At 43.1% G+C, this 17,500-nt stretch overlaps 1 protein-coding gene across 4 annotated transcripts in view; it reads left to right on the forward strand.

Moving 5' to 3' along the window:
* Positions 1-17,500, forward strand: part of LOC106584032 (ribonucleoprotein PTB-binding 2) — a 71,059-nt gene that overhangs the window by 39,760 nt on the left and 13,799 nt on the right. For all 4 annotated transcript variants that reach the window (XM_014168823.3, XM_014168824.3, XM_014168825.3 and 1 more), the window contains exons 4-9: positions 8,895-9,086; positions 14,903-15,023; positions 15,681-15,766; positions 15,890-15,988; positions 16,661-16,772; position 17,500. The exon at position 17,500 is cut by the window's right edge and continues 313 nt beyond it. In XM_014168823.3, the coding sequence (XP_014024298.2) occupies positions 8,895-9,086; positions 14,903-15,023; positions 15,681-15,766; positions 15,890-15,988; positions 16,661-16,772; position 17,500 (611 nt within the window). The remainder of the gene's footprint in view (positions 1-8,894; positions 9,087-14,902; positions 15,024-15,680; positions 15,767-15,889; positions 15,989-16,660; positions 16,773-17,499) is intronic.

A 17,500-nucleotide genomic window follows, 5' to 3' on the forward strand; every position in this document is an offset into this window, starting at 1 on the left:
TACTTTTACTAAGAGTATTAGTAATTGACTGACCCGGTCTCTCCAGATCTCCTATTTCTAGGGTCAATTTTAGATCAATGCAATTCATTTTCCGCCATTCCTGAACCTAAGACCAGAAACAGGCTACGGCAATACCAAAATAAATGGTCTATTGATTCTGTATCCTCACAACAAAATCTGCAGATCTTACATGATTTTATGCCCCAAATAGTCAACATTTTGTTGGTGGCAAGAATTCTATATAATAATTTTGGCTGAAAAGCACAAAGTCTTGAATCTTTCGTTTTATATATCAACTCATACACCCTGTACCATGGAATCGGTACATCAAAAATCTCTTCCCAACTATTTTGCAATCTGTATGGCACAGTTGTCAACATCCTGGTCCTCAAATGAAACTGGTATACTTTCTTATTTATGCAATTTTTATTCCTCCGCCAGTTTTGATCCTTTATATTGGGCAGACAGACCAGTTCCCTACCTCCTCCCGCTACCACTCGCCTCCTCCATTTTTTGGGTAATGCTGTAATCAATTGGTTGTACTCTTGGATTGAGCAGACCTTCCCGTACAATTCTGATAACTCCATGTAGGACAACTCTACCATTCCAATTTACAATATAATTTAAGAACCAAATAGCCTTTTCAAACATCTTTCCCATAAATACAGGTATTTTATCAACCAGCACATTTGAGTTCAGCCATAATATTTGTTGTAATATTTGTTCTATTTTTTCAGGGGGATGAAATTGAAATTGTAGCCAGCTCTGCAATGCTTTTTTGAAAAAGAGAGATACTTTGAAAGTATCATTTTCAATTAATCGAAAATGAGACATGGCAATCTGCACAAAGGCAAAAAGGCCATTTTTAAACAATGGATGAGCTTTTCTTAATCTACTTAAGTACCATTTAGGGTTCAAGTAAAACTTTTGAATAAGTGAAGCTTTTAGAGAAAGGTTTAGGGCTTTTATATTTAATAATCTAAACCCACCATATTCATTATATAGATAGTAGAGGTCGACCGATTATGATTTTTCAACGCCGATACCGATTATTGGAGGACCCTCAAAAAAAAGCCAATGCCAATTAATCGGACGATTTTTATTTATTTATTTGTAATAATGACAATTACAACAATACTGAATGAACACTTATTTTAACTTAATAAAATACATCAATAAAATCAATTTAGCCTCAAATAAATAATGAAACATGTTAAATTTGGTTTAAATAATGCAAAAACAAAGTGTTGGAGAAGAAAGTAAAAGTGCAATATGTGCCATGTAAAAAAGCTAATGTTTAAGTTCCTTGCTCAGAACATGAGAACATATGAAAGCTGGTGGTTCCTTTTAACATGAGTCTTCAATATTCCCAGGTAAGATGTTTTAGGTTGTAGATATTATAGGAATTATAGGACTATTTCTCTATATACGATTTGTATTTCATATACCTTTTGACTATTGGATGTTCTTATAGACACTTTAGTCTTGCCAGTGTAACAGTATAGCTTCCGTCCCGCTCCTCGAACCGTCCCTCTCCTTGAACCAGGAACATATCGACAACAGCCACCCTCGAAGCAGCGTTACCCACGTAGAGGAAGGGGAAACAACTACTGCAAGTCTCAGAGCGAGTGACGTTTGAAATGCTATTAGCGCGCACCCGGCTAACTAGCTAGCCATTTCACATCGGTTACACCAGCCTAATCTCGGGAGTTGATAGGCTTGAAGTCATAAACAGCGCAATGCTTGAAGCATTGCGAAGAGCTGCTGGCAAAACGCACGAAAGTGCTATTTTGAATGAATGCTTACGAGCGTGCTGCTGCCTACCACCGCTCAGTCAGACTGCTCTATCAAATCATAGACTTAATTATAACATAATAACACACAGAAACACGAGCCTTAGGTCATTAATATGGTCGAATCCGGAAACTATCATCTCGAAAAAACAAAACGTTATTCCTGTTACATTACACAATCTTCAATGTTATGTCATAATTACGTACAATTCTGGCAAATTAGTTAGCAACGACCCAGGCGACCCCAAACTGTTGCATATACACTGACTCTGCGTGCAATGAACGCAAAATGACACAATTTCACCTGGTTAATATTGCCTGCTAACCTGGATTTCTTTTAGCTAAATATGCAGGTTTAAAAATATATACTTCTGTGTATTGATTTTAAGAAAGGCATTGATGTTTATGGTTGGGTACAGTCGTGTAACGATTGTGCTTTTTCCGCAAATGCGGTTTTGTTAAATCATCCCCCGTTTGGCGATGTCGGCTGTCTTTGTTAGGAAGAAATAGTCTTCACAGTTCGCAACGAGCCAGGCGGCCCAAACTGCTGCATATACCCTGACTCTGTTTGCAAGAGAAGTGACACACTTTCCCTAGTTAAAATAAATTCATGTTAGCAGGCAATATTAACTAAATATGCAGGTTTAAAAATATATACTTGTGTATTGATTTTAAGAAAGGCATTGATGTTTATGGTTGGAGCAACTTGTACCTAAGCGATTATATGCAATGCAGGACAGGCTAGATAAACTAGTAATATCATCAACCATGTGTAGTTAACTAGTGATTATGATTGATTGATTGTTTTCTATAAGATAAGTTTAATGCTAGCTAGCAACTTACCCTAGCTTCTTACTGCATTCTCGTAACCTCGTGGAGTGCAATGTAAAGCAGGTGGTTAGATCACTGGACTAGTTAACCGTAAGGTTGCAAGATTGAATCCCTGAGCTGACAAAGTAAAAATAACCCACCGTTCCTAGGCCGTCATTGAAAATAAGAATGTGTTCTTAACTGACTTGCCTAGTTAAATAAAGGTCTAAAAAAAATAATAATAATAAAAAATAAATTAAAAAATCGGCCAAATCGGTGTCCAAAAATACCGATTTCCGATTGTTATGAAAACTTGAAATCGGCCCTAATTAATCGGCCATTCCGATTAATCGGCAGACCTCTAATAGATAGGCACGTTTTATTTTGTCTGGTTTGGCGTCCCAAATAAAGCAAAATGTTTTTTTGTCATATGATTTGAAAAATGAATTATCAGGGGTAGGCAGCGCCATAAGTAAGTGAGTAAACTGAGATATGACTATCAGGGCAGTTTTTTTCCGTAAATAGACCTCTCCATGGTTGCAGGATCTTGTCTATTTTTACAGGTTTTCTATTGAAATTCATTGTGGAGAGCTTATTTATATATTTTGTGATATGAATGCCATCAGCCCATTTTTTTAGGTAAACTGCAGGGTGATGGCCATCGTAAAAGTTGTATTTTTAAAGATCCAATACGTAATATTGTACACTTATCATAATTAACTTTTCTGTACTCTTTGGACTAAAACCTATCAAGATCCTCAATGAGACATTGCAGGGATCTAGCTTGCAGACTTAATATAAAACTTGAGTCATCGGCATACATGGACACCTTTGTTTTTAAGCCTTGTATTTCTAATCCTCTAATGTTGTTACTGAATCTGATTTTAATAGCTGGCTTTTCGATGGCCATAACGAATAGATATGGTGACAGCGGACACCCTTGTTTAATTCCTGTTGACAATTCAAAATTCTCTGAGAAGTAGCTGTTATTTACTATTTTACACCTGGGGTTGCTATACATTATTTTTACCCATTTTATAAGAGAATTACCGAAATGTAAAAAATCCAGGCATTTATAAATAAAATACAATCTTACTCTATCAAATGCCTTTTCAAAATCCACTATAAATACCAGGCCTGGCTTCTTAGATGTTTCATGATGTTCTATTATTTCGAGTAGTTGTTGTTTATTATCTCCAATGTATCATCCATGTAAAAAACCTGTCTGATCAGGATGCACAATACCTGGTAAAACCCTTTTAATTCTGAGTGCTATGCATTTCGCTAGTATTTTTGCATCACAACATTGAAGTGTAAGAGACCTCCAGTTTTTTTAGATAGACTGGATCTTTATATTTGCCATCTGGGTCTTGTTTTAATAATAGAGAAATCAGACCTTCCTGCTGAGCACCTGACAGACTACCATTTCTATAGGAGTAGTTAAAACAATCTAACAATGGAGCTTTTAGTATATCAAAAAAGGCTTGATATACCTCTACCGGTATGCCATCAAGCCCTGGGGTTTTTCCAGACTGAAAGGATTTAATAGCCTCAAAAAGTTCTTCCTCTGTAATTTGTCCTTCGCACTGAACGCACACACACTTTGTGTAGAAGATGAATGAGCATAACAGCTTAATGCGTTTGTGTGAGATTGCAAGTGTATGTATGTGCCTCTCTCTTTTTCTAACTCTCTCTCTCTCTCTCTCTCTCTCTCTCTCTCTCTCTCTCTCTCTCTCTCTCTCTCTCTCTCGCTTTGCCCTCGCAGCATCACTCACTCACTCACTCACGGCAACCTCCCTCCCTCCCTCAGGGCGTTGAAGTGGTAGACTGGTAAAGAGGAGAGGAAGGTAATTTCCATAGTGTATGGCTAATGTATGCTGATGGCCTATCGACCTCCTCCTACACACCTCTCCTCCTCATCCCTCTCTCCTCAGACCGGAGGGACTGGCAGACGAGTGGGAGTGGAGGAGAGGAAATGGTGGGGTGAGAGGATGGGCGATGGAGGATTATGACAGCAGCTGCGTTATGGTATGGAGAATCTGTACTACATGCGATTCAGTCCTGCCTTGTCATACCTTTCCATCTAGCTGAAGTGTGGCCAGCTGTGAGCAGGAAGCCTATGTTATTGTCAGTTGGTCTGCATTTTCAAGTTTAACGTTTAAATGTCACGCGCACAAGTACAGTGACATATCTTTCTTGCAAGCTCCATTAGGCTACCATGTATTTGTATGACAGGACTGAGGGTCCGATGCGTTATTTAAGTGATCCCTTCTGCTGACGGACACAAGTTTCTTTTACATTTTTTATCCCAAATGGCCCCCTATTCTCAATGGGCCCTGATCAGAAGTGGTGCACTATACAGGGGAAATAGGGTGCCATTTGGGATGTAATCAAGTACGAGGCTGAATGGCTCCTTGTCCAATTACAGTGGGCTTAAATTGACACATTTCCAGGCAGGGGATTTACTGACCGACGCCCTCCTTCACTCCATCCATCCATCCATCCATCCATCCATCCATCCATCTATCCGTCTCTCTTCCCCTCCCTCCTTCCATCCCTCCATATCTGCTTTCACTCCTATTGATGGACCGTGACCCGTGTAGCAATAATAACTCTGTGTCAGGAGACTACACTGGGTATCATAAATATTCACCCCCCCTGGATTTTTTTCACATTTTATTGCATTCCAAAAGAGGGATTGAAATAGATTTATTTGTGATTTTTTTTTGGGGGGGGGGGGGCATTGATCTACACAAAATACTCCACCGTGTCAAAGTGAAATAAACATTTGACCCATTTTTACAAATTAATAAAAATCCAATAACTAAAATATAGTCGTTGCATAAGTATTCACCCCCAATGTTTAGACAAGATTTAACTAATGTGGCTTAACAAATCACATAATAAATTACATGGATTCACGCCGTGTGAAATAATAGGGGTTGAAAGGATTTTTGAATGACTAACCCTTCCTCTGTCCCCCATACGCACAACATCTGTCCCTCAGTCAAGTGTTGAATCTCAAGCACAGATTAAACTACAAAGACCAGGGAGCTTTTTGAAAGCCTCATAAAGAAGGGCAGTGATTGGTAGATGGGTAACAATAACACATCAGATATTTAATATCTCTTTAAGCATGGTCAAGTGAATAATTATGCTGTCGCTAATGTATTAAACCACCCAGACACATCAAAGATTCCGTCGTCCTTCTGAACTGAGCTGCAGAACAGGAAGGTAACTGCTCAGGGATGTCACCATGAGGCCATTGGTGATTTTAAAACAGCTACGGAGTTCAATGGCTGTGACGGGAGAAAACTGAGGATGGATCAACTGCATTATATTGTCTCCACAATAATGTCGTAAATGACAGAGTGAAAAGAAGAATACAAATATACATATTAAGGCACTGAAGTAATACTGCAAAAACAAACACTGCTCTGGTGGATTCTTCAAATCCAACACGACACGTCACTGAGTAACTGCCTCCTTATTTTCAAACGTGGTGGTGGCTGCGTCATGGTATGCTTGATATCGGCAAAGACTTGGGTGTTGTTCTGGATAAAAAGAGGTAGGATGGAGCTAAGCACGGCAGGTAGCGGCAGTTAGCTTAGTGGTTAGAGTGTTGGGCCAGTAACCGAAAGGTTGGTGGATTGAATCCCCGAGCTGACAAGGTAAAAATCTGTCGTTCTGCCCCTGAACAAGGCAGTTAACCGACTCTTCCTAGGCTGTCATTGTAAATAAGAATTTGTTCTTCACTGACTCGTTTAGTTAAATAAAGGTAAAATAAAATAAGCACAGGCAAATCCTAGAGGAAAGCCTAGTTCAGTCTGCTTTCCACAAGACTGTAACCTAAAACACAAGGCCAAATCTACACTGGAGTTGCTTACCAAGAAATCAGTGTCCAAGTTACAGTTTTGACTTAAATCTGATTGAAAATCTATGAAAAAAAATTAAATTGCTGTCTAGCCATGATCCCCCAACACCTTGACAGAGCTTTTGAAAAGAATCAGGGGTAAATATAGCACAATCAGACTTAGGGAAGACTTAGTGTTTCTAACATGTATTGACTTGGGGTTGAATACTTTTATAATCAGGGTATATTAGTATTTTTGTTTTCATCAAATTTTTCTTCCACTTTAACATCACATAGTATTTAGTGACAATTAAATCCGTTTTAATCCCACTTAGTAACACAATAAAATGTGAAGAAATCCAGGGAGGGTGAATACTAGCAATACCCACTGTATCTACTGGTGCTTATTGGTTTAGATTTTATTGAACCTTTATTTAAGCAGGGACTCATGCTGAGATCGCTGTCTCTTTCGCAGATTATACACATCAATTACACTGTACAGGAAAAGCAATACACAGTCAAATGAAACAAATACATTCTTCAGTAAAAAAAGGCCCTCTAACATCCGCCTGAACTACCTTGGAGGCACCAACTCCACCAACTTTAAGGCGTTTGGGAGATCATTCCACATGAGAGGCGCAAAAAAAAAGAAGAACTAAATGCAGATTTACCTAACTCGGTGGAGATTTGAAGGGATGTCTAGGGTTAGGCAACCCTGATTCCGGGTCTGAAAGTTAACAATGACGTATGCAAGAGGGCTTTCTAGAGAAAAAGAGCGCAATGCGTCGATCTGCCAGACTTCGAACAGGGCCTACTTTCTGGTACAAAATGCAATGATGCGTGCTGAACCTATACCCATTGCCAATAACCCAGAATGAATGTTGACTGAATGATTTGTTTCCTGCTATTTAACGAAAGACTGGACCTGTTCTTAAAGAAGAAGCCTATTTTAATACTTAATTTCTTAACCAACTCATCAAAATGCTTTTTGAAAGAAAGCTTTTCGTCAGTGCAGATGCCCCGAGGGACAAGATCAATGAAGGCACCGTCCAAATTGGATGGAAACCAGCCTGCACTTTATGATGAGGAAACTGCTCTGTCGTTGCGTCAGTACTGAGAAGAGTAGTGCTCGTTTTGTGTGTCTGTGTGAGTGTACGGTATGGGTGCGTGTTTGTGTGAATGTGTATGCACTGTGTGTGTGTGTATGTGTGTGTGTGTTTATTTGTCTAAGTCTTAGATAGAAAGTCAGGAGGAGTAGGAGTAGCTGTATTACATCTCTCATAGCTCAGGTGGATTCTGTGAAAGCCAGCCGCTTTGATAATGGGCTGAAAAGAGCTCTTTTGCAATCCACAACCTCTCTCTCTCTCTCTCTCTCTCTCTCTCTCTCTCTCTCTCTCTCTCTCTCTCTCTCTCTCTCTCTCTCTCTCTCTCTCTCTCTCTCTCTCTCACGCCAAAGCAAGTGAAATAGATAATAAACAATAAAAAATGTACAGTTAACATTACACTCACAAAAGTTCCAAAATAATAGACATTTCATAATATGTCAATATACAGTGTTGTAATGATGTGCAAATAGTTATAGTACAAAAGGGAAAATAAATAAATATGGGTTGTATTTACAATGTTGTTGGTTCTTCACTGGTTGCCCTTTTCTTGTGGCAACAGGTCACTCATCTTGCGTCTGTGATGGCACACTGTGGTATTTCACCTAATAGATATAGATATGGGAGTTTATCAAAATTGGATTTGTTTTTCGAATTCTTTGTGGGTCTGTGTAATCTGAGGGAAATATGTGTCTCTATGGTCATACATTTGGCAGGAGGTTAGGAAGTGCAGCTCAGTTTCCACCTCGTTTTGTGGGCAGTGTGCACATGGCCTGTCTTCTCTTGAGAACCAGGTCTGCCTTCGGCGGCCTCTCTCAATAGCAAGGTTACTGTATGCTCACTGAGTCTGTACTGTTCCTTCATTTTGGGTCAGTCACAGTTGTCAGGTATTCTGCCACTGTGTACTCTCTGTTAAGGGCCAAATAGCATTCTAGTTTGCTTTGCTTTTTTGTAAATTCTTTCCAATGTGTCAAGAAATTCTCTTTTTATTTTCTCATGATTTGGTTGGGTCTAATTGTGTTGCAATTACAGGAGATCTGTCTCTCTCTCTCTCTCTCTCTCTGAAATTCTGAGCCAGAATTCCCCAGAGAAGACACACGTGGACAGAGAGAAAGAGAAAAGGATAGAGAGAGTGAGAGAGTTGGACATGAGTTGAAGCTCACCTTGTGAGAGTATACTGCCAGTCTCTGGTGGCATGAAACACTCCACACACACACTGTAATTGTGATGGAATAGGGGAGTGTTCATGCACGGTTTCGTTTGCTTAGTTCGTCGTTAGTTCTGTGCTGTTTTGAGTGAGGTGTGTGGTTGTAACGCGTATTCTCTGTGTTTCAGCTGGCCCAGGATGAGGGCAGCCCGGTGCGTGGCTTCGGGGTGGTGGAGTATGAGAGTGCAGAGCAGGCGGAGGCCATACTGATAGAGATGGACAAAACACTGGTGGGAGGACAGGAGATCCGTCTGTCTCTCTGCACCCCCGGAACCTCAGGCAGGAGCACATTGGCCGCACTCATAGCTGCTCAGGGCGTGGTGAGTGACTGGACACACACACACACACGGTAGATACACAAACACTCCCACCTCACACATTTCTTAAAAATAGAAAATAGAGATACATATTACTGATTCAGATACAGTACAAACTTGAACTAGGGACAACCTGGAAATGCATGCGCTATGGTCAGGACTGCACACCTAGATAAACGGATGGCTCCATCGACTTGCTGCGTACGCTCACTCAATATTCTTGCGCGCGTTCACACATGCATACATACATATACATGAATACAAATGGCCTCCTACTCATTCTCTCTCTCTGGTGCTGTGTGGCTGTTACAGTAACCATAACGGTGGCAGTTATAATTACAGTTGTCCCAGGGTAGGACTGGCTCACAATAAACCCACTCCCTCTGACGAAGAAAAATCATGCTGTGCCCACTGCCGCTGTAACAAACATACACACACACACACACTGCTCAAATGTAATCAAACACATGCACAGACACAATCACACACACACACATTGAAGTCTGCGCAAACAAAAGCAGCACCTCACCTCTCCCCCATTCACTAATTTCTACCTGTGGAGCTGTCAGGAACTGAAGGAACTGTCAGTCTGTCAACACCGCATCATCACCAAATAGAACTCGCACTGGTCATACCAGGTATTCCAGCGCATACCAGGTGATCTGGCACTAGGCATGCAGTAGTACTGTATAGTACTGTATAGTATTGTATAGTATTGTATAGATTGTATAGATAGATCCTCACACGGCCCTGTATATCAGGTCTCTGTTTGAAGTGAGCAGATCAACTCTTATGTCCGTTAGTTTTACTGTAGTAATCTTAACGGAGTGGAGATTTGCGTGTGTATACAGAGGGATACAAGGTTGGCCTATAGCCTCGAGACAGTATAGACTTAAAGAGGGAGCCTTTAGTGAGAATTATTCACTTGGGGGGGGGGGGCGATTTCCGACCCAAGTTAAGCAAATCAAATGTATTTATAAAGCCCTTCAACCATCAGCTGATATCACAAAATGCTGTACAGAAGCGTGTGTAAAAGGAACGCAATTCCCTTTTTAATGCACTTTTCTCTCTCTGCGTATTCTGACCTTGAACTGAAGCCTGAGGAAAGCACGCTGTTCACCCGCCATTCGTTTTGGGGGTGGAGATTGAGTGTCTACAGATGGACGTGTGTCTACAGATACGCCGTCTTCTAACCTTGAACTTATTCCCTAATAATTCCACCACCTTTTACCTTTTTTTCCAATAGAAATAACACCTTTTATCCATGCGCTGTTATTTGTAACTTGGTAAGAGGTATTGATAAGAGCTAGCTAGACGAGTCGTCCGTTTGGATACGGGAGTTGTAAATATAAATGACACTTGTTCTGTTTTACCTTTTTAATCACTGGAGACAAATGGGGAAACCAGTCATATGACAGCAAACTGAAGCATATCAACATATCAACTTTCCCACAGTAAAGTTTATGAAATGCTGTCCCATTATGCAGAATTTAAATTGCGCTGCCTTTTATTAACTTGCAGGGATGGGCACTCTACAATTTCTTAAATTCTAGACTTTCTCTGTCTCCTATTTCTATCATGTTAAACATTAGCCACTCTCAGTATCGACCGTCAGTAGGCATAATAACCACACATATTCAGCTGCCAATTTACTGTTAGTTCCCTTCGTTTGGTACAGCCGACATTATCATGCCATTAAATGACATTGTTTTGTTTACCTTCATTTGCTTCCTCTGTAAACGCTGGCACGGACGTGTGGTTGTTGCTGAGGATCATTAGTAACAGTAGATAATATATTTACATTTACATTTTAGTCATTTAGCAGAGGCTCTTATCCAGAGCGACTTACAGTAGTGAATGCATACATTTCATACATTTCTTTTCTCCGTACTGGTCCCCCGTGGGAATCGAACCCACAACCCTGGCGGTGCAAACACCATGCTCTACCAACTGAGCCACACGGGACCATAAAAAGACATGTAGGCTAAATTAAATCGTTATGGAGTGGAGCACAGACCAAGCTGTAACAGTTTGAACCCATCGCATGGCGCAATACTTGGTCGTGTCATCACACAGTTCCATGGTTAGTGCAGGTAATAGATGAAGGTATAGCCTACTACTGTACACTATTCTCCCTACTATAATTCTATGTACATTAATCATCCAACATTAACATGGGTTGAAGAACTGAATGAATGAAACCACTGTTTTCTTTCTTTCGTGCGTAAAGCCTCTCCTAAATAGTCTACAAGATCAAAGTATTTTGAAATCTACCAATTGGTGCTGAAACACATGAATATGCATACAGTGCATGAGGAATTATTCAGACCCCTTGATTTTTTTCAATTTTTTTTTGCGTTACAGCCTCATTCTAAAATGTATTAAATCGTTTTTTGCCCCTCATCAATCTACACACAATACCCCATAATGACAAATCAAAAACAGGTCTAAAAAATGAAAACTAGAATATTACATATACATAACTATTCAGACCCTTAACTCAGTACTTTCTTTAAGCACCTTTGGTAGCAATTACAGCCTCGAGTCTTCTTGGGTGTGACACTACAAGCTTGGCACACCTGTATTTGAGGAGTTTCTCCCATACTTCTCTGCAGATTCTCTCAAGCTCTGTCAGGTTGGATGGGGAGCGTCGCTGCACAGATATTTTCAGGTCTCTCCAGAGATGTTCGATCTGGTTCAAGTCCGGGCTCTGGCTCGGCCACTCAAGGACATTCAGAGACTTGTCCCGAAGCCACTCCTGCGTTGTCTTGGCTGTGTGCTTAGGGTCGTTGTCCTGTTGGAAGGTGAACTTTGTCCCAGTGTTCATCAAGAATCTCTGTACTTTGCTTCGTTCATCTTTCCCTCAATCCTGACAAGTCTCCCAGTACCTGCCTCTGAATAACATCCCCCAGCATGATGCCACCACCACCATGCTTCACCTTAGGGATGGTGCCAGGTTTCCTCCAGACGTGACGCTTGGCATTCAGGCCAAAGAGTTCAATCTTGGTTTCATCAGACCAGAGAATCTTGTTTCTCATAGTTCTGAGAGTCTTTAGGTGCCTTTTGGAAAACTCCAAGTGGGCTGTCATGTGCCTTTTACTGAGGAGAGGCTTCCGTCTGGCCACTGTACCATAAAGGCCTGATTGGTGGAGTGCTGCAGAGATGGTTGTCCTTCTGGAAGATTCTCCCATCTCCACAGAGGAACTCTGGAGTGACCATCGGGTTCTTGGTCACCTCCCTGACCAAGGCCCTTCTCCCGCTCAGTTTGGCCGGGCGGCCAGCTCTAGGAAGACTCTTGGTGGTTCCAAACTTCTTCCATCTAAGAATGATGGAGGCCACTGTGTTCTTGGTGACCTTCAATGCTGCGGAACATGTTTAGTACCCTTCCCCAGATCAGTGCCTCGACACAATCCCGTCTTGGAGCTCTACGATCAATTCCTTCGACCTTATGGCTTGGTTTTTGCTCTGACATGCACTGTCAACTGTGGGACCTTTATATAGACAGGTGTGTGCCTTTCCAAATCATGTCCAATCAATTGAATTGACCACAGGTGGACTCCAATCAAGTTGTAGGAACATTTCAAGGATGATCAATGGAAACAGGATGTACCTCATAGCAAAGGGTCTGAATACTTACATTTCTTAAAAACCTGTTTTTGCTTTGTCATTATGGGGTATTGTTTGTAGATTGATGAGGATTTGTATTTATTTAATCAATTTTAGGATAAGACTGTAACGTAACAAAATGTGGAAAAAGGGAAGGGGTCTGAACACTTTTCTGAATGCACTAACTAAAAGGTACACCATATTTAAAGAGATGGCTTAAGATTAATTTACTGAAAACCCTGTTGAATGAAAACTCCACGGGAAAATCTATTGGCCAGCAAGTAGGAGGGTTTCCAACGGTTGAATTAAATGTATTATTCAGCGCGCGCAAGGGAACCACGTTTGCAAAGCCCGATTCGCACCTGCATAAGGTACGTGTGAATACCAACCACTGAGAAGCGCGTGGGAGTGGCGTAAATTCCTAAGTCGGAAATCAGCACCTTGGTGACCACTATTCACTGTCTGAGTGACTACTATAACAGTGCTTTAAGGTTGAGTATTTGACATCCTATTTAATTCTGTGGAAGAGCATTCCTTGGGCTCGTTCTCTTGAACATATTAGAATGAACGAGATGCAGACAGAAACCATAGCGACATGAGAACCCTGGAAGGAGAGAAGGAGAAGAATAGAGAAGACACGGAGGAGAGCCACTGTAGTCAGAGGAGGATTCCTCCTGTCATTTATTCAGTTTGTGAAACTGAGTGTGAACACAGGACCAGATGGACCTTCCCCCCCCCCCTCCTCTTTTCTCCTCTCTATCCCTCCCTCCCTCTCCTTCCCTCTCTCTGGTGTGATTGTGTGGGAGTCAGGCTTTCTGATGCTTGAAGGAACCAGCCAGCAACCAACCAAACACACTGATGCGCACTGACATTTTCTCAGAAAGAAAGAGAGAGAGAGAGCCTCCTTTCTTCTTCTCCCTCTGAAAGAAGCTGTCAGCGACAGATCCCGCTGTGCTTCGGGGACGAACCTGTCTCACTCAATACCCAACTAAGATACACTCTGTATGATACACACACTGTATGGCAGGCTAAGACGCGTGCCATCAGAGGTAGCAATGCACAGTGTACTTCCCGTATTTAACAGGATACAAGCGAGCCTGAATTCAGCTGAACTTAGTTTGAAGGGTAAATATCATCTTGGTAATGTTATTGGAGATGTCTACTCTGTGAGTCGGTGTCTGCGGGCTTAGAGCGCGCTGTACTGTGCTGCTAAGCTCAACCCTGCAGGTGGTTGCATTTATAGTTCCATCAGTTTCCGTCACCATAATGAGCAGGGAGTATTTGAGGCGCTTGAATTCCAGTGTGTGTGTACTGTCGACCAAGCTCAGGGTGTTTAGCTAGTGTGTTGTCTTCCTTACCCTCTGGCTGAGAATCTGGCCTAAACCGAGCCAACCCACCCTACTCCCATTCTATCCCCTGGCTGAAGCTCCATATGGTAACACATGGAGAGGACTCCCCCATATCTCCTCCCCGGCCCCCAGTGGGAAGGCACGTCCTGACCCCTTAACTTGGTTTAGTGGCTCACAGAACACACATTGCTGTAGCGCAAGGAGCAGACCTGAAGCACTGCTAGATTTCCCCCTCCCTCCCTCTCTCCCTCCCTCCCCCCCTCCTCTCTGTCCCTCCCTTTCTCCCTCCCTCTCTCCCTCCCTCCCCCCTCCTCTCTGTCCTTCCCTTTCTCCCTCCCTCCCTCTCTCCCTCCCTCCCCCCTCCTCTCTGTCCCTCCCTTTCTCCCTCCCTTTCTCCCTTTCTCCCTCTCTCCCTCCCTCCCTCCCCCCTCCTCTCTGTCCTTCCCTTTCTCCCTCCCTCTCTCCCTCCCTCCCCCCTCCTCTCTGTCCCTCCCTTTCCCCCTCCCTCCCTGTTCTCCAGTAGCAGATGGGTGCCCTGCTGTAAACAAGTGACCATGGTGCCATCAGGAACAGCCTAATGAGGAGATCCCAGGCTCCACACAGAAACTGAAACTAGCACACAGAGTATCTGACACCACCACGATTCCACCACTATTCACCACGTTTTACTATACTACACTATCACTACACTGTCACTACACTATCGCCGCACTGTCTGAGATGGAGCAAGCCGTGCTAACCTTTCCCTTTTTTGTGTGTGTGTGTGTGTGTGTGTGTGTGTGTGTGTGTGTGTGTGTGTGTGTGTGTGTGTGTGTGTGTGTGTGTTGTGTGTGTGTGTGTGTGTGTGTGTGTGTGTGTTGGCAGATGTTGAGTAGTAAGAAGGGCTTACTGCCGGAGCCCAACCTGGCCCAGCTACTGAACAGCATGACCAACCCAGCAGCCCTACAGGTCCTCATGAGGCCCTACCACACTGGGAAACGAGGAGGTCACACTCACACACACACACACACACACACACACACATAGGCAGGCAGCAATTAGCTGGACTCTCTTCCTTGGAGGACTATTGTAAATTACATTGATAAGTAACTTATTTGCTAATATGTTGTTTATCAGGGAGATTTGTATCCGTCTCTTCCTCTCTGTGAAAGACAGGCGTGGCCTTTTGATTAGCATGTCCCGTCCAATCAATTCTAAGCAGGTTTCTTTTTGATGAATGCCTAGTCATCTATTATAATGAACTTGTTCTCAGCCTCCATCAGAACAGACGAGAGCAGGAGGGAAGGAGGGAAGGAGGCTGAGCGGCTGGCTCTTTAAAGAAGAACGCACAATCGGGACTAAGTCTAAAATTAGCCCCTGATTAAATGTTAAACTTTCTACCTATTCTGGCGGTAGCTCCCATTAGCTTTGACGCGTACATTTATTCTGAGGGGGTCGTGGGTCACTAGCTGGAGTTATGGCTGAAACCATATCTCAGTGCCGTGTCCCATGCTCTGTTTCAGGTGCGCTGTAGCTCCGTGAAGTCTCCAATTTGCCCGAGAAACACTTAAGCAGTTTAATAAAGACATATTTTTCTATTTATCTTCCATTATCCTCCGAGATACACCGTTTACCGTGCCCCCCCACCCCTCTCTATCTCCAGGGAAGTTTGGGCGGCACCCCAGCCTTTCTCCGTTCCTCAGACCCCCCCTCACAGCAGCCCTGCTACAACTGGGGAAGGTACAGCAGGTGAGAGTGGGTTACGGGGACTGGAGAAATGAGTGTGTATGGTAACGTGTGTTACAGTACGTTCTACATGTGTGTGTGTGTGTGTGTGTACTGTTTTTCCTCCCTGTGTTGTTTCTCTCCCAGAGCGCCATGTTGGGGAACGGGCTGGTGCTGCAGAACCTCCTGCACATGCAGCTGGCCCAGCAGCAGCTCCTACACATCAAAGACAAGCACATCAGCAATGTGAGACAACATGTGGTGTGTGTGTGTGTGTGTGTGTGTGTGGTGGGTTTTTTGGTCGGCTGCCTCTGTCAGTCATTTGTAATGAAACATCACAACATTAGGGAAAACCTACTCTGCACAGTTAATGGGTTCCGTGCAGAAAGGATTGGTTTGCGTCCGTAAAAAAATAAAAAATAAAAAACATTCTCACAATATTGAAACTTCAGTTCCCTATCTGTTCCCATAGAGACTGACGTTCTTCTCTCTTTATTTCCCGAACGTTCCTGTGTGCTGCAGCAGTAAAGAGATGCGATGGCACAACTCTGGGTTCCTGCATATTTGATGTCGTTTTTTAAAAGCACATTGTGACACCGTAGCTATATGCAGAGAGCGTGTGAGAGGAGAGAGAGATATCTTAATGTGACACACGCTGCTGTGTGCTCCGTTGGCCCCAGCCGTGGTAGTCCCGCGCGCCTTTTTTTACGCGGAAGTGGAGCCGCGCTGGTGGAGTTGTGAGGTCGTTACCCGTCTCTGCGTCATCTCGCCGTCTTTTCCTTTTCTTCTACTTCTCTCCTGCCGTCATCCGTCTTGCTCTCTACACTCTCACTCAATTCATCACCTCCTCTGTCAACTTTCCCCGCCTGTTTTCCTTTATCCTCCTCTCTCTCTCTCTCTCTCTCTTCCCCTCCCTAGGTATCCAGTCTGCTGGGTGACCCTTCTCGTCTACTCCTACAGAAAGCCCTGGGTCTCAGACCTCCAGCCCACATGGCCCTGGGCAAAGGTCTGCTGGGTGACTCCCCCATCGGTGAGTGGCCTGGGCTGGGTATGCATAGACCCACAGCCCCCCCCCCCCCCCCTTAGCACCACCTAGCCTGGAGGTCCTGCCTCATGTCTGTGACTGATCTTCTCAGCCAGACAACCTTACATTTGCAATTCAAATCCTCCAAATGACAAAGTCAGTATTTATGGAAATGTATTGAAATGAGTATGCGTCTCGTCTGGGTGGTCCATTTATCTGTGTTTGCTGGTATTGTGTTGTTTGCTGCAGGCCCATAATGGCTGACTGTTCTGGGGTGTGCAGGTCCTTCATTACAGGGATATTAACAGCTGTAATGAATGAAATCTGGGGATTGCAGGATGAAACGGGGGCTTCTGCTCTGCTGCTGGGGAATAGATATTATTGTAGGAGGTGCTCCGTTCTGAAACGTCTTAACCTGAGTTCATGTCATCTTCACTTGCTCCTGGCTAGATAAGGGTCTTTTTTTGTGTTGGATACATTGTGCTGCACATTGTATTAACCGTGATTTAATAGTAGAGTGAGAATGAGAATGTGGAGAAATCTATAGCCTGAGCACAGCAGGCATACCATACTTTGTTTACTCTGACTGTAGTGTATTGTAGGCTAGCAGGAAGTAAAGTGACTCACAGAAGCAGATGGGCCAGTCTGAGAATGATACTGCCTCTGGTGTGACAGTCCGACTTCCTCCTCTATCTTTGCTCTCTCTCCTTCGTCCCCCCCCTCCCCTCCACAGA

The sequence above is a fragment of the Salmo salar genome, chromosome 23, assembly GCF_965601325.2.
Source record: "Salmo salar chromosome 23, fSalSal1, whole genome shotgun sequence".
NCBI classification, from domain to species: Eukaryota; Metazoa; Chordata; class Actinopteri; order Salmoniformes; family Salmonidae; genus Salmo; species Salmo salar.